Source organism: Carettochelys insculpta, chromosome 1 (genome assembly GCF_033958435.1).
Source record: "Carettochelys insculpta isolate YL-2023 chromosome 1, ASM3395843v1, whole genome shotgun sequence".
Taxonomy (NCBI): Eukaryota; Metazoa; Chordata; order Testudines; family Carettochelyidae; genus Carettochelys; species Carettochelys insculpta.
Genome location: NC_134137.1, coordinates 27855652 through 27882093, shown reverse-complemented (window position 1 = coordinate 27882093; position 26442 = coordinate 27855652). Strand labels below are relative to the sequence as shown.

The 26442-nt window shown below is 42.8% G+C and overlaps 1 protein-coding gene across 1 annotated transcript in view; it reads left to right on the top strand.

The window, feature by feature from the left end:
* Nucleotides 1-26088, top strand: part of RAB38 (RAB38, member RAS oncogene family) — a 43487-nt gene extending 17399 nt beyond the window's left edge. The window contains exons 2-3 of the mRNA XM_074981416.1: nt 5860-6140; nt 25936-26088. Of these exons, the coding sequence (XP_074837517.1) occupies nt 5860-6140; nt 25936-26088 (434 nt within the window). The remainder of the gene's footprint in view (nt 1-5859; nt 6141-25935) is intronic.
* Nucleotides 26089-26442: the final 354 nt, after the last annotated feature.

Here is a 26442-nt window from a genome sequence, read left to right as displayed (position 1 = left end):
GACAATTTTGCCTGGAAAACGGACTTTGGTAAATTTTGGTTGTTTGCTTTGCAAAGCCACTTGATTTCAGTTTCAAAAAGCCTTGCTTAATTTGCCCTGGGGACTCAATAGGCCACAGTCTTTGTACTTAAAACCCAGAGAGAGGGTTAACTTTTTTTATTTCTCTCTGCTGATGGGATCATGATAACAGCTTAGATTCTCATTTACACCATCAAAATTAACACACAAGTGAATAAACCTCTTAGTCCAGGAGTCTCAATTTTTTTAGAACATTGAGTATTCCCCCTTCTATTCGCCGATAGGCAACCTCCCTGCAATGTGGACAGAGCAATGTCTGCATCTAGTGGTGGTCCATGCCCTATCCACAGCAAGTCTCCTAATGTGCTTCCAAACTGGGAGCGAGTGACTTGCAAGTAGGTCTGGGGGAGACAACCTCAGTTTACTAACAAAGACTCCGAAAGGATGTTTAGAAATTGTTCGTTTACCTTCTTTATGCTCCTGATATATAATGAAGGCCTGATGAGCTTGTTTCTATCTTAGAAATTCCAGAAATGTCAACTCTGTTCTCCCCTAGCATTCCTGGATGGCTTGTTGGAGACAATCTCAGAGGATGCAAACTGTTTTCTCTGAGCCCTTATTTGAGGAGAAGAGAGGGTACTAAATTTTTAATGAGGTCTATAGGTGTTCAAAACATTCACTAGTCATTAAAGAAAAGCAGGTGTTAACCAAAATTTTAAAAATCCTCCCCTGACATTCCTTTTTCCCCCCATCTTGTTTTTTTCAGCTTTCACATTTCAGGTTACTGTGATGTCATTCCATTAGTTCTGCTATCAGAGATTTTTCTGGGAATTATTAACGCTAAATTAAAACAAGCAGCAAATAAGACTTTGAAACCAAACTGAAAACTTTCCAGCCTTTCTTCATCATGCAGAATGAAGCAGAAAAAAAATTCCAAGTACATACTCCCTGCTTTACAGGACAACTTTTTGACTCTTCCACTTCTCACCCTTTTGCAGAGAGCTGGTGAGAGGCCCTTGGCCAGCATATCTTTTGTCCAGTCAGGTTAGTGAGGTAAGAGGAATGCCACACAGCAGGTCGTGCCCAAGGACAGGAAAGATTCTTCTGTTCACATGGCATTATGGGCATGAGCTTGCCAGGGAGGGCAACACTCAGCCATAGGGCCAAAGTCGTGAACTATCCAGAGAAGGTCATTGTGGAGGGCCAAGGTAAACACTCAAATGTGAAAGATCAGTGGCCCCTTATTTATCCTTTGATGCATCAATGGACATTCAGTCTCTTTGGCAGGTGTGTGGCCCAGTTTACATAATTAGCTTTTGCATAGTAAACAAGTCCAGGTGCTACACCATATTTTATAAAAGTAATTTAGTGATCTAGGGTCTCCCTCCCTGGAGCAACTTGCTATGGAAACTGCATCGGAAGGAGGAGAAAAAGAAACAGCCCTTGGGGTGAGTGAAAGGTACATTAGTGGATCCACAAGGTTGTACTCTGACTCGGAGCACGTTATTTATATACTGTACTGCCCTCATTAGGGCTAGATGGAACTATTAACTTATCCCAGAGAAAGAAGCAGGAAGGTAGCTTCACCAGCCCTGGAGGAGACCTGGGAAGGAAGTGTGCCTTGGAGACACAGTCCGAACCATCCTGCCTTGCTTTGGGGAAGGGAGGAAGTTCCTGCTTCCCTGAGCACCCTTCTAATTATTCTGGCTGGTGAGTGCAGGAAGCAGGGTGGAGCCAGAGGTCCTCTAAACTGTTTTCACTCTCTCTAATTGCTGCCAAATTAGTGTCAAGGGTCATTATCTGGCATGCACCCCCCTGTGCCAGAACTGCATTCTGAGCAGTCTTTCTCAGCCAAGCAGAGTACATGGAAGGCAGAAAGATGACTTTGACATGAAAGCTGTGTCTACACGTGCATGCTACTTCGAAGTAGCGGCACTAACTTCGAAATAGCGCCTGTCGTGGCTACACGCGTCAGGCGCTATTTCGAAGTTAACTTCGATGTTAGGTGGCGAGATGTCGAAGTCGCTAACCTCATGAGGGGATAGGAATAGCGCCCTACTTCGACGTTCAACGTCAAAGTAGGGACCGTGTAGACGATCCGCGTCCCGCAATGTCGAAATTGCCGGGTCCTCCATGGCGGCCATCAGCTGGGGGGTTGAGAGATGCTCTCTCTCCAGCCCCTGCGGGGCTCTATGGTCACCGTGGGCAGCAGCCCTTAGCCCAGGGCTTCTGGCTGCTGCTGCAGCAGCTGGGGATCCATGCTGCAGGCACAGGGTCTGCAACCGGTTGTAGGCTCTGTGTATCTTGTGTTGTATAGTGCAACTGTGTCTGGGAGGGGCCCTTTAAGGGAGCGGCTTGCTGTTGAGTCCACCCTGTGACCCTGTCTGCAGCTGTGCCTGGCACCCTTATTTCGATGTGTGCTACTTTGGCGTGTAGACGTTCCCTCGCAGCGCCTATTTCGATGTGGTGCCGCGCAACGTCGAAGTTGAACATCGACATTGCCAGCCCTGGAGGACATGTAGACGTTATTCATCGAAATAGCCTATTTCAATGTTGCTACATCGAAATAAGCTATTTCGATGTAGGCTTCACGTGTAGACGTAGCCGAAGACAATGAAGGAGAGCAAGAATCAGGGAACCTGGTATATTTGTGGGGTCTATTCCCAGTTCTGCCCCTGACTTTCAAGGTGACCATTAGCAAGTTAATGAAGATGGCTGGGCCTCAGTCTACCCACCTGTAAAATGTTACAGTCATTACTCCCATCAGAATGACATTGTGAGGCAGAAGTTTATTGATATAGTTTTTATACCATGCTTGTTACCAGTCAGCCCCTTGAGACCCTGCCTTGAAATACAAGACATGTTACTGATCAGTGATATGTGAACATTATTTATATTTACTGCTCTGGTTAATTCTAGGCCGTTGGATAGAAATTAACTTTTTTCTGAAAAAAAAATCTTCTCAACAAGTAGATTATTGAATAACACATGACAGCCTCTCATCTGATGATCTCTCTTACTGGGCTGCACTGAGAGAGATCACAAGACATTATTATGAAATGTGGCCAGAAGAATAGTTCAATATGACCTTATGTTCTCCTGGAATGACATGTGCGAGTCTTGTTCCATCAATGCCAAGCAGTGTTTGTTTAAGGTACATAAAACCAAGACTAATTTAGAAAGGCCGGAAGTTCGTACTTGGCTTCTATGTCATGTGAATGAATCTCTTCTTGTTAGCCTAAATGTTAACCTAGAAAACAAAAACCAAATATCCCGGATGTGTGCAATGGCCTGTGTAATACACATTCTCAGAATTCCATGTGCTAGCACCGGGTATGCTACCTCTGTGTGACTTCCAGGAACAATGACCTCTGGCACAGAGAAGCGAAGGGGCCTGATGAGGAGAGTGGGAGTTGTGATATAGGTTGAATGTCTCTCGTCCAGCACCCTTGGGACCTGACCAGTGCCAGATGAGAGAATTTGCTGGACGATGGAGTTCAATATTGTCTAGCACATTACCAACATTTCCACTGCTTACTGGACTCTTAGAAGACATGTAGGGGTAAATTACTGCTAAATAACAGCACAGAACACTGAGAGCCAGGACTGGCGGCTGTAAACAAACTCTATAGGACCATGGGAAACTTGGCCACAGCCATGATAAGTGGACATCCAACTAATTAAAATCAGGTCAGACCATAAATGTTGCTGGACAAGAGAGTGCTGGATTAGAGAGATTCAACCTGTACTCTGAACTCCTGTGTTCTATGTCCAGTGCTATGGCTCAGGTGCAGCTGGCAGTGTTGTTTCCAGCTGAGGTGGAGGTAACGCTCAACCCTGGATTGAGCTAGTGTGCTAGAAATATCAGTGCAGGTGCTGCAACAATGGCAATGGCTTGGGGTAGGTGCCTGAGTATAATCATGTCCAAGGCTTCTGATGTGTACTTGTGTGGCTAGGCTGAGCTGCTGCCTGTCCTGCTATACTGTTAGTTTTAATGTGCTAGCTTCATCTAATCTAGCTTGTGTGCAGCTATGTGTGTGGGAAATCATGACGCCAGCTGTTATAGCTGTATTCTGCACCTAGTCTGTGGTGACCTCACAAAATCCCTTCATGCAAAATCCTGCCTAATTGTATGTGGGGACAAAGAGGTAGGGAGTTTCCCTGCCCTCCCATCCTACCCTTAGATCCATGCAATGGGAGCAGGATGGATTCGGTTTAGCTTTTCTTTGAGTGCTAGGTGGGTTCTGGTGTGAATTTTTGTGATATTTTTATTAAGCCTATTTGTGTATCAGTTGGTTTGCATGCCTAAAGGTAGGATAGCAGTAGGATGAAGTGTGTTATCAGGGCAAGCTAAGAGAGGTTGACGTGTGTGCATGTGTCACTTCACTGCCTGAGTTGCCTTAATGGTTCATTTAAAAAAAAGGGGGGGGGGGCTGGAAAAAGTTGACCCATATCAGTGGAAAATCTGAGAAGACAATGGGAGCAACCAACAAACAACCCAGAGAGAGGAACTTTTCCCAACTTTCATCAGGGAAGCTAAACAGAGATCTGAGCTCAAGAACAAAGGGGTGGATGGAATGAGGGAAGACAGATGTGGGCTCTGGGAGAAGCTTGGGCTCTCTGATTTTGGAAGTTACTCAGGTCTGGTCTACACTAGAAAATTGTCATCTTTATTGTCATTCACTGGTGGGAAAAATCTGTACCTCCTGAGCAGCACAATTGAGTCAATCTAATCCCCAGTGCGGACAGTGTTAGGTCCATGAAAGAATTCTTGACTATGCTTATTAGAGAACTTCAGAGTCTGCAACTGAAGTTCACCAGAGCTTGGATAATGAAGTTCTATGAGCTAACTGGAATGGACTATATTTGAATCTCTATTTCACTTTGCTAACCTAATGACTTCCAATGGTGTGTTCTGCATGACTAATGAACCCTACTCTCTTTTGCAAACACTTTTTGGGGTGTCATTGCAACTACTGATGTGGCTGGAGCTGAAGAATGTACAAGTATCTCAGATGGACTTGGTGGACGGAGCTCACAGTGTAAACAAGGAATTGCGGGAGCCCAGTATGTCAGTCTGGGAGGCAGGGAGGCTGTATGGCCTACCCCGAAGAAAGAGTGAATCCCTGCATCTCTCCCAAGAGACTGTCTAAAATCACAGCACCTATACAAAGGATGAATGATGCCTGGCTATTTTAACAGTAATGCTCCAGACTCCAAATGCATATTCCCAAACAATTCGGTAGCATGGTCAGACATTACTTTAGCACATATGGTCCTACCGTCATAAGGGGCATAGTTCTTCTTCTTGGCCCAGTAACCAGGAGCCCAGGACCCGTGTCAAGTCCTTTGCTTAACCTGGGCTGCCCTACTCCTCACATTGCATGTTATATTTGTAAGGCTAGAATTTTGCCCTTTGCTTCTCTAGAACTTCTGTTTTCCCATCTGTAACATGAGGATGACACATATGTGCTTTCTGAGGCATATTAACATCTGTAAAGCCTGGTAAGGTCCTTGGTATTTTCCCATAGGCCTGGAAAGCCACTGGCTTAAGAGGGCTCTAGCACTACTAATATTTGAAGTTATGATGAGATATTGCATTTCCTTGGACTCTAGCCTTATTGAACTCTTTCTGCTCCCTAAACCCACTGGCATTTCCACACAAATGCATCTGTCACTCAGTATTATTGTTTAGATGAACTGTAGCTTGCCAGATTTACAAAATTAAGGTCCACACTAGATAACGTTCTGCCAGAAAAAACATGAGCATGTGAAATATTGACTGATCCTGGACTTGGTGATTCAGATTATTTTTTTTTCCTCCCACCTTTGTCATCACAGGTCAGGAAAGGTTTGGAAACATGACAAGGGTCTATTACAGAGAAGCCATGGGAGCATTTATTGTCTTTGATGTTACAAGACCAGCAACATTTGAAGCGGTGACAAAATGGAAGGAGGATCTGGACTCTAAGCTGATTCTACCTAATGGCAAACCTGTGGCAACTGTTCTCTTAGCAAACAAATGTGACCAGGGAAAAGACGTACTTGTGAACAACGGTCTCAAAATGGAACAGTTTTGCAAGGAGAATGGGTTTGTGGCATGGTTTGAAACATCAGCTAAGGTAATGTTCACATTTCTTTTTTTAATAGACCACATGTGTGAGAACCATTTCGCAAATTCAGAGACATTGACTGCTAAAATGGGTAATTCGGTTGCAAAGTGGACCATGCAAAGCTCTTATCTCTGCTGAATTAATGATGGGAAAAGTGAAGCACTTGTTTTTAAAAAAACTTTTTAAAGAGATTGCATAGTGATATGGGACCTTTCATCTGAAAGGCTCTCAAAGCACTTTCCAAGCCACTCTGAAATGCAGATACTGTGTGAAACTGAGGCACAGCATGCTACACACCAGTGTGAGGAGGAAGGCTTTTTGTTAACGGACACCAGAGCTCTTCTTATGAATATAGTCATGAGCTCATTCATTCCCACGCACAGAAGAGAAAGTCTGTTGGTCAACTGTGACTATTTTAAAATACCCAAGTTGATAGCACTGCGCTGCAATTTACTGAACCACCTGTGTATTCAGTACTCCATGGTCTTTATGTTGTTAAGAAGTAGAGCATAAACCCAGTTCTAGAAGGCTACCTGATCTCAACCTATCCAGAGTACTGTGCCCCTTTCAGGAGTCTGTTTGGTGTTGTGTGCCCCCAAGTTTCATTTCACTTAAAAGCTACTTGCTTACCAAATCAGACATGTAAATACAAAAATGTGATAGCACATAACTGAAAAATGGCTTCCTTTCTCATGGTTAACATATAATTATAGAATAAATTGATTGGAATATAACCATTGTGTTTACATTTCAGTGTATAATGTACAGAGCTATATAAACAAGTCTTTATGAAATTTTAATTTGTACTGACCTGGCCAATGATTTTTATGTAGCCTGTTGTAAACCTGGGAAAATCTCTAGATGAGCTGTCCCCTGGAAGACCTCTGTGTATTCCCAGAGGTATGTGTGCCCCTGGTTGAGAACCACTGACTTAAGAGCTAGATGCTCAGGTGTGGTAAGTTTGTGTAGCTCCATTGAGTTAAAGGTTTGAGCCAAAACAAATTTGATGAGGTTCAGCAAGAAAAAGTTCAGAGTCCTGCACTTAGGATGGAAGAATTCCAAGCACTGTTACAGGCTGGGGACTGACTGGCTAAGTAGCAGTGCAGCAGAAAAGGACCTGGAGATGAGATTCTGGATATGAGTCAACAGTATGTCTCTGTAGCCAAGAAGCCTAATGGCATATTGGCGTGCATTAGGAGGAGCATTTCCAGCAGATCTAGATAAGTTATTATTCTCCTCTTTTCAGCACTGGTGAGGCCATGTCTCGAGTACAATTCTGAGCTCCCCAGTATAGAAAGAATGTGGATGCACTGAGAGACTGCAATGCAGTGCAATCAAAATAACTTGGAGGCTGCAGCACATAATTTATGAGGAGAGGCCGAGGGACTTTGGCTTATTCATCCAAAGGATGAACATAGGCAAACAACACAAGAATGCAGGAGCAAGATTAGAAAGGCTAAGGCACAAAATGAGCTCAAACTAGCCACAGGCATAAAGGGAAACAAGAAGGCTTTTTATAAATACATTAGAAACAAGAGGAAGACCATGGACAGGGTAGGGCCATTGCTCAGTGAGGAGGGAGAAACAGTAACAGGGAACTTAGAAATGGCAGAGATGCTTAATGACTTTGTTTCGGTCTTCACTGAGAAGTCTGATGAAGGAATGCCCAACATAGTGAATGCTAACGGGAAAGGGGTAGGGTCAGAAGTCGAAATAAAAAAAGTTAAAGTTCAAAATCAATTAGAAAAATTAGATGTCTGCAAGTCACCAGGGCCGGATGAAATGCATCCTAGAATACTCAAAGAGCTGATAGAGGAGGTATCTGAACCTTTATCTATCATCTTTGGAAAATCATGGGAGACAGGAGAGATTCCAGAAGACTGGAAAAGGGCAAATATAGTGCTCATCTGTAAAAAGGGGAATAAGAATAACCCAGGAAACTACAGGCCAGTCAGTTTAACTTCAATGCCAGGAAAGATAATGGAGCAGGTAATTAAAGAAATCATCTGCAAGCACTTGGAAGGTGGTAAGGTGATAAGGAACAGCCAGCATGGGTTTGTAAAGAACAAATCATGTCAAATGAATCTGATAGCTTTCTTTCACAGGATAACAAGCCTTGTGGATAGGGGAGAAGCCTAGATGTGGTATACCTAGACTTTAGTAAAGCATTTGATATGGTCTTGCATGATATTCTTATAAAAAAACTAGGCAAATACAATTTAGATGAGGTTACTATAAGGCATAACCAGCTGGATAACCATACTCAGAGAGCAGTTCCTAATGGTTCTCAATCCTGCTGGAAAAGTATAACTAGTGGGGTTCCACAGGGGTCTGTTTTAGGCCCAGTTCTGTTCAATATCTTCAACAATTTAGATATTGGCATAGAAAGTAAGCTTATTATGTTTGCAGATGATACCAATCTGGGAGGGGTTGCAACTGCTTTGGAGGATAGGGTCATAATTCAAAATGATCTGGGTAAATTGGAGAAATGGTCTGAGGTAAACAAGATGAAGTTTAATAAGGACGAATACAAAGTGCTCCACTTGGGAAGGAACAATCAGTTTCACACATAGGCTGCGTCTACACGTGCACGCTACTTCGAAGTAGCGGCACCAACTTCGAAATAGCGCCCGTCGCGTCTACACGCGTCGGGCGCTATTTCGAAGTTAACTTCGACGTTAGGCGGCGAGACGTCGAAGTCGCTAACCTCATGAGGAGATAGGAATAGCGCCCTACTTCGACGTTCAACGTCGAAGTAGGGACCGTGTAGACGATCTGCGTCCCGCAACGTCGAAATTGCTGGGTCCTCCATGGCGGCCATCACTGGGGGGTTGAGAGATGCTCTCTCTCCAGCCCCTGCGGGGCTCTATGGTCACCGTGGGCAGCAGCCCTTAGCCCAGGGCTTCTGGCTGCTTCTGCGGCAGCTGGGGATCTATGCTGCAGGCACAGGGTCTGCAACCAGTTGTCAGCTCTGTGTATCTTGTGTTGTTTAGTGCAACTGTGTCTGGGAGGGGCCCTTTAAGGGAGCGGCTGGCTGTTGAGTCCACCCTGTGACCCTGTCTGCAGCTGTGCCTGGCATCCCTATTTTGATGTGTGCTACTTTGACGTGTAGACGTTCCCTCCCTGCGCCTATTTCGATGTTGGGCTGAGCAACGTCGAAGTTGAACATCGACGTTGCCGGCCCTGGAGGACGTGTAGACGCTATTCATCGAAATAGACTATTTCGATGTCGCAACATCGAAATAAGCTATTTTGATGTTGGCTGTATGTGTAGACGTAGCCATACAAAATTAGGAGAGACTGTCTAGGAATGACTACAGCAGAAAGGGATCTAGGGGTTATAGTGGACCACAAGCTAAATATAAGTCAACAGTGTGATGCTGTTGCAAAAAAAGCAAGCATGATCCTGGGATGCATTAACAGTTGTGTTGTGAACAAGACACAAGAAGTCATTCTTCCACTCTACTCTGCGTTGGTAAGACCTCAGCTGGAGTCTTGTGTCCAGTTCTGGGCACTGCAGTTCAAGAAAGATGTTGAGAAATTAGAGAGGGTCCAGAAAAGAGCAACAAGAATGATTAAAGGTCTAGAGAATGTAACCTGTGAAGAAAGTCTGAAAGAATTGGTCTTGTTTAGTTTGGAAAAGAGAAGATTGAGGGGCAACGTGATAGTGGTTTTCAGGTATCTAAAAGGATGTCATAAGGAAGAGGGAGAAAACTTGTTCTTCTTGGTCTCTGAGGATAGAACAAGAGGCAATGGACTTAAACTGCAGCAAGGGAGGTTTAGGTTGGACATTAGGAAAAAGTTCCTAACTGTGAGGGTGGTCAAACGGGGAATAAATTGCCAAGGGAGGTTGTGAAATCTCCTTTGCTGGAGATATTTAAGAACAGGTTAGATAGATGTCTACCAGGTATGGTTTAATCTTGGTCCTGCCATTAGGGCAAGGGCTGGACTTGATGGCCTCTCAAGGTCCCTTCCAGTCCTAGTATTCTATGATTTTATGATTTAGTGTGCAGAAAAGAAGAATGAGGGGTGATTTGATAACTGCCTTCAACTTCCTGAGTGGGGGTTCTAAATAGGATGGAGAGAATCTGTTCTCAGTAGTGACAGATGACAGAACAAGGAGCAATAGTCTCAGGTTACAGAGGGGGAGATGTAGAATGGATATTGGGAAAAATTATTTCACTGGCAGGGTGGTAAAGCACTGGAATGTATTACCTACAAAGGTGGTGGAGTCTCCATCTCTAGAGGTTTTTAAATCCTGGCTTGACAAGGTTCTGGATGGGATGATTTAGTTAGTGTTCATCCTGCTTTGGGCAGGAAGCTGGACTTGATGACCTCCTGAGGTGCCTTCCAGCCCTCGGATTCCCTGATTCTATGATTCTATATAAGCCAACAGTGTGCCCTTGTAGCCAAAAAGTCTAATGGTATACTGGGGTGTATTAGTAGAAGCATTGCCAAGAGATCTAGGGAACTGATTACTGCCCGTTATTTGACACTGGTGAGGCTGCATCTGGAGTATTGCATACAATTCTGGGTCTTCCATTACAAAAAGGATGTGAACGCACTGGAGAGAGTCCAGCAGAGGGTGACAAAAATTATTAGGGGGCTGGAGAACCTGACTTATGAGGCTAGGCTGAGGCTGAGGCATTTGAGCTTATTTAGTCTATTTATTTAGAAGAGAAGAGTGAGGGGGAATTTGATAGCAGCCTTCAACTACCTGAAGGGGGATTACAAGGAGGATGGAGAGAAACTGTTCTTATTTGTGAAAGATGACAGAACAAGGAGAAATGGTCTCAAGTTGTGGGGGGAAGGGGTGCATCTAGGTTGGATATTAGGAAAAACTCCTTCACTGGGAGGGTAATGAAGTACTTGAATGAGTTTTCTAGGGACATTGTGGCATCTCCATCGCTAGAGGGTTTTAAGGCCAGGCTTGACAAAGCCCTGGCTGGGATGTTTTAAGTTGGGGTTGGTCCTGCTCTGAGCAAGGAGTTGGACTAGATGACCTTCTGAGGTCTCTTCCATCCCTAATAGTCTGACTCCATGAAAAGAGGCTGGATTTTTAGCTAATTCTACATTAGGGAAAGCTCTGTTTCAGGTCTCATACTATTTCATTCCCATATCTCTAATAGCGAGATAGTTCTCAATGCATAATTGAAACCATATTGAGGTGGGCAACCAATTATTATTTCATGGCCGGGGGTTCAATGCTCATTATCTCTATCTTTTTGCAGCCATACATTAATGGATATTTGATGTCTTCAAATGTTGAGGTACTTTGCTTACTCCTGAATGAGATTGGACACAGCAGTGCCACAGCTATCCTGAGAAGCTTTTCTTCATAAAGTTCCACACCAGCTTTGCACATGCATGTAACTGGTACAAATAATTTAGATATATATTGCATTAGGATCTGAACTTTGTGAATTTGATAGATTCACCTTATGACCACATCCTGCAAACACTCGTTCGTGTAAGTAGTCCCATTAAACCCAATCAGACTACCCACAGGAGTAAAAAGACTCACATGCATATGTATCAGAGAGGTAGCCATGTTAGTCTGCATCTTCAAAACCTGCAGGAACTCCAGTGGCACCATTTAGACTAACAGATATTTTGGAGCATAAGCTTTCATGGGCAAAGACCCGTTTCATCAGATACATGGGTGTTCACATGGTCAGATACTTAGGACTCTTCAGATCAGGAGAGACTCCATTGTAATCTGTGGAGTCCAGGGCTGGTGATAGACGTTGCCAGGCTTTGGGCAATGTGAGGTGTGGCTCTGTTCTGGGTCCCCCAAAAAGGGCAGGGTGTTGGGCAGAAGAGGCAGGGCTAGTGGCAGCCATCCCTCAGTGCCCCTTGGACTGGGCTGCACCTCCCACTGCCAGTCCTCAGCACTACTTGGACTGTGCCACATGAGGTTCTGGGGTGATTTAAAGGACCTGGGGCTCTGGCTGTCACTGATACTGTGTTAGCAGCAACCTGGAGGCCCCTTCCCTTTTAAAATGCCAGGCCTGGGGCAAATGCCCTCTTTGCTCCCATCAATGGTCCTGCTGGAGTTACATCAGTGTGTAACTGATGTGAGATCAGAATTATTTTCCAATTTCGTCTTAAATCAGAGCTAAAAGCCACAGTGTAACTCTTTTTCAAAGTTATGATCTCAGTTACTTTAAAACCTGGAAAGTCTCTAGTCTTTTTCTGCCTGGGGCAAATTAAATCATTGATCTCAGGTATAGGGGAAATAAAAATCCACCTATATTTTAAATAGAAAATAGGATCTCTTTTTCTGAAGTAGATTAATATTGACTGAAAATCCATCTCACAGCAGCTAGAAGTTCAAACAGGTAATGATTCTTTTTTCTTCAATCCTGTTCTAATTAGCTCTCAAGAGGTTTTTTGGAAATATTCTTGGAACATGTACAGCTTTCAGAGCAGAGTAAATATGATTCATGCCATTTGGGAAAAAAAGGTGATTATTTATAAAAATGCCCCCTTTTGTTCAGGAGACATTGCAGAAGGCTGTGCATTATACACACACCAATCCTATTTCAGGCTGTCAAGGGTTTGAAAGTTTCATTTGAAACTGCTGGAGAATTACACCATCGGATATTGTACCATTCCTTAGTGTTATTTTTTCTTAAGGAGCTTAAAAACAAAACATGTAGGGTCACAGAATGAACTCACATTTTGGGTTTTTTGCAAAAAGAGTTAAGCAAATATTTAATTAGTTTCAGTCTTCAATGCACTGAAAGAACTTGGGGATTCACTCTGGCAGGTTGCTTTGCTATGTAAGAACACAGTACAAAATAGTCGTAGGCTACATGTACATATGCCTATACATTTTGGAAGGGGCATGTAAATGAAGCAGGTAAAATGCTAATGAGTCACTGATATGAATATTCAGGTACTCATTTGCATAATAGCAGCCACCCACAGCATTGAAAGTGTTGCTTTCAAATTACAAACTAGACATATAGATAGGGTTCCTTTGAAAGGAAACCTCAAATTCAAAAGCACCCTTCTTCCCAATTATTCATACCAGTGCCTCATTAGCATTTTCAACCTGCTTCATTTACATGCCCCTTCCAAAGGGAGGGGCATGTGTAGACATAGCCATAATGTATATTTATTGCTACATTCTCTCTGGGACCTGGTCTCTTACATGTATGCTTAGTTCCCATTTTTTTATTTATTTGTATAGATTTCAGTCTAAACCCCCCTTTTTTTTTAGGTAATTCTGTCATAACTCTTAAGCCACAATATCATGGCAGTTGAAAGACAGAAAGAAAGACACATTGTTCAAAGCAGCAAGAGTTTTTCTTCCTATCACACACCATTTAAATAGCCCTCATGTGACCAATAAAACTGAAAGCCTTCTCCTTCGCTATCAGATGGAGAGCCATGACTCACAGCACTTGCCCCACCATATCACCATTATTGCCTGTTCTCATAGATGGGCTTCAAACTGTGCCTGCAAGGGCAATAATTTCAGCCTCACTGTCACTTCTTAATGAAAGTGAAGTTATTTCTATATGAAAATAGGGCAAGTCAGGTGAAACTAGATGCACTTGTAAGCCTTGGCTTGGAAATAACTTGAAAATGTATTGATCCCTTGAAAATAACTTGAAAATGTGTCCCCCCTTTTGGAGGGGGCATGTTAATGTGGCAGTTTGGAAGATGCTAATGAGGCATGGATGTGAATATTCAGCACTTAAATAGCATAATGGTGGTCACACGCTGTTCAAAAGTGCCACTTTTGGAACACACAATGCTCATGTAGATGGGGCTTTTCAAAAGTACCCCCCGGACTTCAAAAGCTGCTTCTGTCTGAAACTAAATAGGAAGAAGGGGCTTTCAAAGGTGGGTGGTTCTTTCAAAAGGCCCCTGTCTACACGAGTGGTGTGCATTCTGAAAGCAGCCCATTCGAATTGCACACGGATGCCATTATGCTAGTGAGGTGCTGCATATTCATGTCAGCGCCTCAATAGCATCTTCCGACCTGCCTTATTAACATGCCCCCCCTCGAAAGGAGGGGGCACAGGTAGACCGAGAAAAGATATCCATTATGCCTATCCATAATGCTTTGCGTATCTATAGCAACTTTCACTCAAAGAACTATACAAACTTTGAGAAAGTACATATTCATTCCATTGATGTTATAGAGAGGGAATATGAAGTTAACTTTTCTACACAGCAGTGTTATTCCTGAATAAGCTATTCTGGAAGAGGTATTCCAGAGTAGCTGATTCCAAAATAGCATGGCTACATGCAAAATGCATTTCAAAATAGCACTCAGCTATTGGAAATAGAGCATCTACAACAAAAGAGCTTATTTTGAAATACAGACATGGGGGCTGTGGCCACACTAGCCCCCTCCTTTTGGAGGGGACATGGTAATGAGGCACTTCCGATGATGTTAATGAGGCACTTCCATGCATACGCAGTGCCTCATTAGCATAATGGTGGCTGCGCACAATTCAAAAGTGCTGCTTTTGAAATGCATGCTGCCTGTGTAGCCGACGGCCTTTTGAGAGAACCCACTGATTTCGAAAGCCCCTTCTTCCCAAAACCAAATGGAAGGAAGGGGCTTTCAAAATCAGGGGGTCCTTTCAAAAGGCCCCTGGCTACACAGGCAGTGTGCATTCTGCAAGCGGCACTTTCAAATTGCGCACAATTGCCATTGTGCTAATGAGGCACTGCAAAGTCATGGCAGTGCCTCATTAGCATCTGCCAAAATCTCTCATTACACTGAAAGGAGGGGGCTAGTGTGGCCACGGCCTGGATGCACCATGGATTATTTTGAAATAGGCTCTATTCCCTGTCTACACAGCCCCTATTTCAAAATAGGTGCTATTCCTTGTACAATGAGGTTTACCAATTTCAAACTAAGGCATCTGCTATTTTGAAATTATTTCAAAATAGGGTTGCACTGTGTAGATTCTGACAAAGTTATTTTGAAACAGTGGTGTCTATTTCGAAAAAACTTTACTGTGTAGACATACCCTATAGTAACAAAGCAAGGGCTATACTGAACTTGACTCTCAGTCCCCTACACTAACGCCTAAGCAAAACTTGTGTGGTAAATGTAGAAAGTGTGGTTAAGGCACCAGATTAGCAAGGAGGTAAGTTGGGTTTGCTTCCTACATCTACCACTTGTGATCTTGGGAAAGTTATGTAATTCATCCCTGAAATAGGGATGAGAATGATAGCTTGTCAGGCTACAGGGCCACCTCTCCCTAGTGTGTGTCCAAGAAGCAGCTAGCATGCAAGACTGGTGCTTAAGGGACATGTGTTCTAGACCTGCCATTAACATGCAGAATAATGCTGAGGTTTTTTTTTTTCACCACTTATAAAATGGATCATATACTGGGCATTTTGAGATGTATGGGTGAAAAAAAATTCTGTATAAATAGGTATTATTTTTTTAAATAGTAGGTGCTTCTACCTAGGAAATACAACTGTTAAAAACAAGTCACATTGAAGATTCTCAATTGAAGGGGCTAGTTTTGATTTCCAGAAAGACAAACTAAGCAGGGACCTGAATTTAACACATCACGTCTAATCTGTTCCTCAGTTAACTGAAACCAAAGCATCACATTTGAAATTGCCAGGCCTCATTTGTGACACACTGTTTCTTAATTTTTCCTTTTTGATTGAGCCAAAGGAATTTCTAGCATGTGATCATAAAAGAATTAGCATCTGCTGCTATGGGCAGTTTGCTGGAGCCAAGCCACTAAGGGGGGGATCTTTCACTTCAGTTATAACCTCTGCAGAACTCCCTGTAGAATCTGGTTCCCTGCAAACACAATAAAAGAGCAGAAATCCCCTGGGTCAAGGCTCCAGGTTGGATTGCTGTGCTGCTCTGCTCTGGTGATTCTCAACTGCATTTCCTGAAAGGGAGTGATATCTGGTTGCAGTGGGGAGCTGGCATCATGGACTCCCAGGCTGTTGATTCTCAATCAAGCTGTTCCAGTGTTTGGGGGAGAGGGGGTAGGCAGACATTATTTTAAAGCCATTCTGGAGCCATGCAGGACTGACATGTGAAAATGCTTGGAAAGACTTTGCATGTACAAGTTTCACTTAGATGAGTGTGGGAGTGGGTCTTTACCTCCATCTAGTGGGTGGAGGTTTCGGCATCTACAACTTCTTGAGGTTAAAGGGAGGTACTTTCTGATCTACTCCTGTTAGCGCAGGTATTAGAGGCTTAGGCTCTTATCTCTTGCCCTGTACACATTACAAGGACAATTTCCCCATCTTTGGCATTCACAGGCTGGATCTACACTTGTCCCCAACTTTGAAGGGGGCATGTTAATCAGGCTGATGGGAGATTACTAATGAAGTGCTGCAGTGAACATGCAGCACTTCATTAGGCCAATTCTCCCCCATAGCAGCTTCGAAGCATCAAACTTGGAAGTGCTCACATGCATGTAGCCGCAGGCACTTCGAAGTGCCCACACTACTTCAAAGTGCTTTTATTTAGGAGACTAAAGGCACTTTGAAGTAGCACAGGCACTTTGAGCTGCCTGTGACTAGGCGCATGCTGGTACTTCGAAGCTGTCGCTGGGGAGAATTAGCCTTATGCAGTGCTGCGTATTCACCGCAGCACTTCATTAGTAATCTCCTGTCACCCTTATCAACATGTCCCTTTTGAAGTTGGGGGCAAGTGTAGACAAGCCCACAGTGATGACAGATATCCCACTTAACTTAAGAGACACTATATAGAGATAAAAAAGTCAAGTAGCACTTTAAAGACTAACATAATTTATTAGGTGATGAGGTTTGGTGGGACAGAACCACTTCCTCAGATCATAGCCATATCAGAACAGACTCAACATATAAAGCAATATATAAATATTGAGTCTGTTCTGGTATGGCTATGATCTGAAGTGGGTCTGTCCTACTAAAGCTCATCAACTAATAAATTGTTTTGTTAGTCTTTAAAGCGCTACTTGACTGCTTTTTTGTTTCGATAGAATACAGATTAATATGTCTATGTCTCTGTCATTGTACAGAGAAATTTTTTGTCTACCCCTTTATCTTCCCTCCCAATTTAGCTGATTCCTCACTTTGTTTTTAATCTCAGATTTTTTTTTCTTGCAGTTATTTTCCAGATCTGAAGAAGTGGGTCTTTTTCACAAAAGCACATCACCTATAATGGTTAATGCTGTTTGTCTTTAAGGTGCTACAGGACTGCTTTCTTTGTTCTGCTCTTACCTCTGTTAGTCCAAAGTTCAGGTCCAGCTACACCTTCATGTGTCTAATCGCATTTATAGATCCCTGATAATTTCAGAAGGATCAATATTGCAGTCTAAGGAAGAAGCTAGTTGACCACAGAAATTTAGTAATAGTTTTGCCTGAGAGGGCAACTAGGGCAATAAATCCAAGCTCTCCACATTGCAGAAAATAAAATGTTTCATTGGAAGTGTGAAAGGGCCATAAAACTAACAAAGGTCTTTTTTTTCATCACTGTAGAAATAAAAGTTAATCTAGTCCAAGAGGATTTATTTCAGATATTAAAACTGAATGCTCTCAATGTTAATGGTTTGCATTTGTGCTAGAATGAGATGACAGATAACACTGGGGGAGGGAACCAGTTAGGAATAATAAGCAGCACACCGAGAATGTGTATTGCTTGGATATTCTTCCTATTAAATGTTTATATTCTCATCCATTTAATGTTGTATTTTCAGACAGTGACATTATTTCCTATAGCAGTTGGCCAAAAAGTTGTAACGCACGTGAAACTCAGAGAAAACAGCGCACCAATGGAGGTGCTATTCTTTTCTTTATTATTTAAAGGCATACAAATTAAAATTAACCTACATTACAATTTTGTATATGCCCTTTGCTGCTTGCTTCTGATGTACAAGGTTGAGTCCAGTTTTTTCCCTCTTTGCTGTTTTTAATCTTATGAATAAAGACTAGCAGATACTAATCTTTGTCCTTATATTCTTTGTTTGGCAAAGTAGAGAAGAATGAAATGACTAAGGTGTTAGCCTGGGAAATTTTCAAACCTGTGATCAATTCTTTGTTGTGCTAATTAATTCCTTGTAAGTCACTTAAGTTCTCTGCATGAGTAGCTCACCTGGTCGATGGAGTTAATAGAACTTCCCTAGCTCACTGGGTGGTTGAGAGAATGAACACTTTAAAGACTGTGAGGTGCCAGTTCCTATGGTGATGAGGCCCATATACCTAGCTTACACTATGGCTAGACTATGGAGAAATGTTGTAAAAAGATATGCAAATTGTGCACCACAATTTACATATCTTTTTGTCTTTCCTGTCGAGAGAGGTTTACCAAAATTTGCCCCCATTACATTGCGCCAAATTTAGGAAAACCCTCCTCTCTCAGGACATCCCTTCTTCCTTGTAGAACAAGGTTTGCAGGAAAGGTGACAGAACATGTCCACTTTTCCAAAAGTGTTCTCGGACGCAGCAGACCTTTTCTGAGATACCTCTGGTATCCTGGAAAAGGGCTATAGGCTACCCATAACCTTAGAGAGCTAGAACTTCCAAATTCTTTGGGCATCCATAGAGGTGTCTTCACAAGAGGCTAAAACAGGAGCAGCAGCAATCCCAGCTGGGGAGTGGCCTTCCTCACAATATCTGTGGAGCTATGTCCCTGGTAGTTTGAAGTGACATTATCGCAAATACTGTTTCTGTGTGGTGCCTTTTAAAATGGAAGGAAAAGCACATATGCCAAGTGCATATGTAACCCCCACATGTAGGGGTGTGGCTCACAGTCCCATGTAGTGGTGCCTAGACCACTTACAGAGAGAAAGAATGAGTCTTCTCTACAGCCTTAGCTGAGCACCAGCTGGCTTTTAGCTCAAACTGCAGCACCTGCACTAAGCTTCAGAGGTCCCAAGTTCAAGTTTACCTGTTGGTGGCTATCCATGCATAAGGTGCTTAAAACACAAGGAGAAGCTGAACTGATTCAGTATTTCTTTGTTTGAATTGCATTCAGAAGTGAGATTCCTGTGACCTGCATAGTGCAGAACAAAACCAGATGGGGAAGGGGAAGGGAGGAGAATGGAAAGACAAAATGTCAGCCACTCAGTTGTTCCTCCTGTGTTTTCTGTATATTTCAGAACACAATGACTGTTATTTCTTGGTATACTGTGAGCTGTTTCCATGTTTTATTACCAGCACTCTGACATGTTTGATTATTCTTGCCTGCCGTTCAGTACCCTCTCACTATGTGTTGTCTCTGTTAATTATCTATTCTTTTGCTTCCTTGAACACATCCATCTCTGGGTTTTTCAGCACATCAGACCCACTAAAATCCATGACCTGTGAGTGCCCATATTGGGATAACAGATCACCTTATTGGTCTACAGTTTCTTTGCAACCTATCTGGCTATTGATCTCTTTGAAGAACATATTGGGGGTGGGAAGTGGAAATCAATATTTCATTAGGCAGACCAGAAAGGCAGCAACAATATAGCAGAGATCAATCCATAGTCCTGAGATACCAGGTCAGAGACCATGAGATTAGGGTCATAACAAAAAGCAACATACATAAGATAGCAAATAGCTAAGGAACTGACCTGGCATGTGGGAGCCCTGGCATCACTTCCTGGCATTACTACAGCCTTCCCATGTGAGCTTGGGAATGTCACTTAACCACTTTGTGCCTCAGTTGTCACTTGTACAATGGGGATAAGACCTCCCTACTTCATGGAGATGACATGAGGTTAAGCTCTTTAATATTTGTGAAATGCTCTAATAGGGCCACAGATATATTTTATTTCATGTGGATTAATTAAAAAGAGTGGTTTGAGAGACCCTTGTGGTAGCTGAAATGCTAATAAAGATGTTTAGAGAATTATATTTGAAAAATTAAATGATAAATACCAAGGGCTCACTCTCATTTTCATGCCATCAAATGTGGTAGCTGAGTGTTTATTTATACCTTGGTTGAATCTGGAGGTGCAAAAGACCAAAGGCTCTATGAGGGGAGATGGTTTAGGATTGAAATAAAATTAGGCACCTGTTTTTATAAAGAAACTTCTCTAAAATATATACCATCTGTCTGGAACAGACGTGTGAGATATAAAATAAGGGACCAAGATTTGCAGGTTTATTTATCCTCCAGCTTAGGGTGAGATCCAAGTAGTCCATAGGAGTTTTTCCAAAGATGCCAGTGTCTGAGACACTAGACACATACTCGGGGCCTTCTTTCTGTTCAATTGCTGCAGTGACAATCTACTTTTAGCATATTAGCCCAAAGGAAGCTAGTGCATATATATTTCTCCTAGCAGAGAGTCACCCCACCCTCCCATCATCCCCACTCAAAGTGTGGACATACCCTAACAGTGACATATTTCAATTTAGTTTAAATATGTTCCTATTTGACTTAATCTAAACTGAAATAACTGATTTAAATTGAAGCCTGTGTTCATGCAGCCTGTTACACCAGTCTAACAAATTGGGGTTAAAATAAAACCTTGAAGGCTTATCTTCATTATCGTCTGGATCAATGGGGTAGTGATCAATCCAGGGGACATTGATTTATCAACTCTATTATAGACAAGCTAAATCCACTGTTGATCACTCTTCTGTTGACTCCAGCACTCAGCTTCAAAGAGACATACAAGGGGAGTTGATGGGAGAGCATCTCCTGTCAATGCACCTCAGCAAAGATACCATGGTCAGTAGATCTAAGCAAGTTGGTTTTTCAGCTATTTTTGTCATTGAAACTACATAATTTAGATCAATCTCCTTCTGTGGTATAGACAAGTCCTAAGTAATGGTGCACTCAGTTCCCCATTCATCCAGGGGCATGCTCACTAAGTATTTGTGACCAGTAGTCAACACAGGCATGTGGTCATCCTCAAAGATCCTAAAAACATTAAGTAGGTAACCTTCATTTCAACCCTGTGATGGCAACAAGCAGGTTTCTTCTTTTGTTTTTACAAAAATGGAAACTCAGGTAGGGTAATTACTACCTTTAAAAAAGTTGCCTAGGGACACAAAAGGAATCCATGCCAGGTTCAGACCACACACAAATTCTGTTAACCTTTCCTACTCATAAAGGAGATATATCCTGTGCCAGCAAAAGAATTCTTGTGCTGCTACAACTTATACAGAGATCCTGCACAAAATTTCAGCAGAGGACTTTTTTGCCCATATATCTGCATCTGCACCAGGGCTACAGCTACACTTGTGAGTTTTCTCAACAAAACCAGAGTTTTGTCAACCAAACTCACCTAACATTCATACAAAAGGCATTTTATCAATAGTGTGTCAACAAAACTCACTGCTTCCTCCAACAATCTTCCATCTCTTCCAGACAAGGAAGAGCGCCTTTGTCTATAGATTCTGTTGACAGTAAAGCTGTGAGGATTCTGTGAGGGGCCTTCTGTCCAGGACACTGGGCTGCCCTGTCTGCTGTGCTTCCTGTTGGCTGTTTTGTCAAGAGAGTGGCTGGGCAGTCCAGCTGCTCTGTCAATGGAGCAGATCACTCTTTCGATCTGCTTTAGTTTATGGCCACACTCTGTCAACAGACTTTTTATCGAACAATCTCTTCTGACAGAAATGTCTGTTGACAGATCACTGTAGTGTACCCATAGCCCAGGAGTTTTGCCTGCATATTTGTCAGCTGGGTATGATTTTTTTCCACACCCCTATAACAGATGGAGCTATGCTGGCAAAAAGCTTAGTAAAAGTCAGGTCTTGCACCTATAGTTTCAAGTTTCTAATAGTGAGGCTTATTTTTTAACTGATTTTAAATATTTCTCGACTTCAGCTAGTTTTCAGCTAGTTGATGAAAGGAACAGCCATCCTGCCTCTCCAGATGGGAGGCAGCATGGGGTTAATGGAATGACAGTCACTCTATTAAGGACATAAAACACAATGTCAGAAATATGTGCATATACATATCCGAGTGAGTGGGAGGAGAGAGAGAGAGAGAGAGAGAGAGAGAGAGAGAGAGAGAGAGAGAGAGAGATTCTATTTTGTCTCTTGTTTTCTATCCAGTGCTTTGAGATTAATTTCCTGTTTGCTATGTCTTCTAATTAAATTTCACAGTGCCCTGAAAATGACTTGTGGCATGGCTGAGGAATTTGAGAGTCCAGTTTCAGAAAATCTTGTGGTTAACTTGAGTTCTGAAGTTGCAGGTGTTGTAATTCAAGTTCCAGTTCTATATTACAGTTAGATTTGTAAATGTCTCATGTTACTATTTATTTGTTTGCAATCAAGTGATATAATTTAGAGGTCGGTGTTTAAATATTTAAGCACAGAGGCATATGTGTGAGGAATGTGCCAGCAGGAGCTCAATACTGCTGATGGATTTGGGGAATATGTCCTTTAGAGATAATTTGCATAAAAATGTAAAGATGTGCATATGCAATGCCTTGTAAACAAAGCCTGATGGGAGCAGGTGAAGCAACAAGGTTTTGTTTACAGCAAACAACATGTTGTTGTAAAGTCACAATTTATGCTATCACCCAGTGTAAGAATTGTGGAGTCTCAACAATGCTTGAAGATGTTGTGGGGGTACAGGGCAGTCATCACTGCTGCGTAAGATATGGATCACACAAGGCTCCCTCCATCTAAGCAGTGTGAGGTTGAAAGGCAGAGATGTGGTAGTTGAACCAGCTCACTGGGAGCCTTTTGGTTATACAGCTGTAAGACTGGTTTAGCTCTCTTCCCCCTGCCCCTGCCCCCCACTCTGTTCAAAGATAGCTCTAAAGCTGGGTCTACAGTTATTTTGTGAGAATTCACCTTTGTAAGTACTGAGATGGTGTGGCTAGGCCCACAGCTGAATGCCACGCTGAGCTGAAATCACTACTAGCTGAAGCCACTGAGAGCTGGAACCTCAGGGTTTTGCCTACAGTAAAACCCACAAGACAGAAGGCAAATGGCTGGCAGAGCACAGCAGACAGGCGGCTGGTGACAGAAGCAGCAGGTACCTGGTAGGACGGACCACCAGGCAGCTGGTCAGGCAGCAGGCAGGGGCGAACAGAACTCCGGACCAGCACAAAGGTGGCATTGCCTCAGGCTCAATGAGGGAACGCATCAGGGTGATGTGTCAGGGTCTGCACGGACTGGACAGTGTTGAAAGTGGGGCATTTGAAGGTGGGGTTCAGAGATAGCTTGGGTGTGTGGATTGGATCCTTACAGTATTGGACTGGTGAGCCTGAGAGGCAAAGGCCACTGCTCAAGCCATTTGAGCTGGGAGAGTTACTTGAGGGTTGGTTATGAACTCTGGGGCTACGTCTACATGTGAAGCCAACATCGAAATAGGCTATTTCGATGTAGCAACATCGAAATAGGCTATTTCGATGAATAACGTCTACACGTCCTCCAGGGCTGGCAACGTCGATGTTCAACTTCGACGTTGCGCAGCACCACATCGAAATAGGCGCTGCGAGGGTACGTCTACATGCCACAGTAGCACACATTGAAATAAGGGTGCCAGGCACAGCTGCAGACAGGGTCACAGGGCGGACTCAACAGCAAGCCGCTCCCTTAAAGGGCCCCTCCCAGACACAGTTGCACTAAACAACACAAGATACACAGAGCCAACAACTGGTTGCAGACCCTGTGCCTGCAGCATAGATCCCCAGCAGCCGTAGCAGCAGCCAGAAGCCCTGGGCTAAGGGCTGCTGCCCACGGTGACCATAGAGCCCCACAGGGGCTGGAGAGAGAGCATCTCTCAACCCCCCAGCTGATGGCCGCCATGGAGGACCCGGCAATTTCGACGTTGAGGGACGCGGATCGTCTACACGGTCCCTACTTCGACGTTGAACGTTGAAGTAGGGCGCTTTTCCGATCCCCTCATGAGGTTAGCAACTTCGACGTCTCGCTGCCTAACATCGAAGTTAACTTCGAAATAGCGCCCGACGCGTGTAGCCGCGACGGGCGCTATTTCGAAGTTAGTGCCACTACTTCGAAGTAGCGTGCACGTGTAGACACAGCTTGGGTGTGGTATTTTCCCAAGCTTATGGCAATTGACCTTTCTGCTCTTTAATTAAAAGTTTCTTTTCTACACTCACATTCTGTGCTTGTGAGTGGGGAAGCACTGCCTCTCCCAGGTGCCCAGGGGTGTGTGAATTTCCCAGGCTACTGGGTGGGGGCTCAAGCTGGTTCTATGTGATTTGGATGAAAAGGAACCCCTAGATGTTGAACATGGCCCTGGTTGCTGCTGACACCTTTTGGCAGAAGGGTTACATATGTGTGTGTGAAGGAGAGAGAAAGACAAATCCTTTAAAACCCAGGAACCACTTCAAAGACCGATATGCTCCCTACAGTTCAGCTCTTTACTGCTGTAAAGATGCAAGAGTCCTGGTTCCATTGCATTAGTGGAGTTTTGCTGTCGATTATGAGGAAAACAAGGGAATTCAGCCCTAGAGAATCCTTTGTCTTTGTTTGATTCTAATCTTCCACACAGTCATGCCTTACATATCTTGTAGAATTGGAAGAGACCTTGAAAGGTTATCAAGTTCAGTCCCCTGCCCTCTTGGCAGGCCCAAGCACTCCTCCTGACAGTTATTATTTTTCAATTTATTTGCCCCGACCCTAAATGGCCTCCTCAAAGATTGAGCTCACAACCCTGGGTTTACAAGGCCAGTGCTCAAGCCACTGAGCCTTCTGTCATCAAAATCCAAATAAGCATGCCTTTGATCATTTTTTAAACTGAATTTCACATTTTAAGGCTCTCTTTCCTTTTTATGGCATGTACATACAGGGGAAATTGCTCCAGACAGTTCATCTGAAATGATGATGCATTAGTAACACTGAGGTAAAACTATTTTATCCAAAGTCCACTGGAGCAGGGACTGCCTCTTTTACTGTATGTTTGATGCCTAGCTCAATGGCACTCACATTCACACCGGGACCGTACAACACTATCATAATGCACATAAATGTATATATATTTTTGTTCTTATGGAAATGAATGGCATTATTGTTATTATTATATACAGTTGCTAAGGAAATGGGTCTCTGATAAGACCCTAGATGTTACCATAACGGAAATAATAATTAATATGCAGCAATACCCTGGCTGTTATATTTTTGGGTTGTGCTGAGCTATATCTTACTGAGTAGGTCACTTTGGCTTTGCTTCTTTTTGTAAGCATGTTAAATAGAAGTGCTATAGCAACTTGACTTGGTCATATGTGCTAAAAAAACTAATGACAAATGTACGAAGATATGTCATGAGCCTAATTCCTGAGGGTTGGTATCTCTATCTCTGGAGTAGGATTAATGGTGATGTTACTTCTGGGGATTAGATAGCTGCTAACTTGGTATTTATAATAGACCATTCAATGGATCCAATGATGCATTAGAGCTTATTTATTTTAAGAGAAACTCAACTCTGTATCTATCCATTTTGAGGTCTTATTTCGCATACCATTTTGCAAGTTGGGCGTGGGCAGAAAAAACAACTGAAAAAATGGGCCAGATTTTAAAACATGAAAGAGAAGGCAGTCATTACTGCTGAGTACCAACACTTTTAAAAACAAAGCTTCTTACATAAAGACAAAAATATGGCTGTTTATTAAGGTGTATCCATTTCCGAAAATTTCTTCTGGCATGTTAACATTCAGAAACCAATACAAATGACTGATAGTTTTTGTAGGCTAAATGGTATTGCTATGTGCTATTCAAGAGCAATTTAAATGATGATGTATATAATTCCTAATTAACATAATCTGTACTTTTAAAAGTCCACTTTCATAGAAAAGTAAATATTAGATGTTGCCCAGAATTAGCCTTAGAATATAGAAGATCTGTGACATGATTTTGGCTAATCAATGTCTCTCTCTCTCCCTCTTTCTCTCTCTCTCACCTGCAGGAAAACATAAATATAGATGAAGCTTCCAGATGCCTGGTCAAACACATAATTGCCAGTGAGAGTGATCTTATGCAGCCCATTGAACCAGATATTATAAAACCACACCTGAATTCTTCTAAGATCATCAGTTGTTCAGCTTGCTTTAAATCCTAAAGGACTCCCAGACTTTTGTTGGATATTAGAGCTGAGCAAACAGTTTCCAATGAATAATTTAACCCAAGCATACAACCTGTTTTTCTGCTCACAGAATAGCCATGAGCAGATTGCAACTTTCACAAATGTATGTGTTATTTAAAATTGTTCAGTGATTTCTTTTGACTCTTTGTATTGATTGTGACTAGTTCACTTTGGGAGTAGCTATTCAAATTGTCTTGGTTATTTGTAATTGGCCAGATGGGTCACATGGTGGTGTTCCTACTGCCTGGTTAAAAGAATGAGCAAGAAATGCTGAGGGAAGTGATTATAAAATTTGGTTAGGACCTAAAACTGACCATAATGGATCAGGCC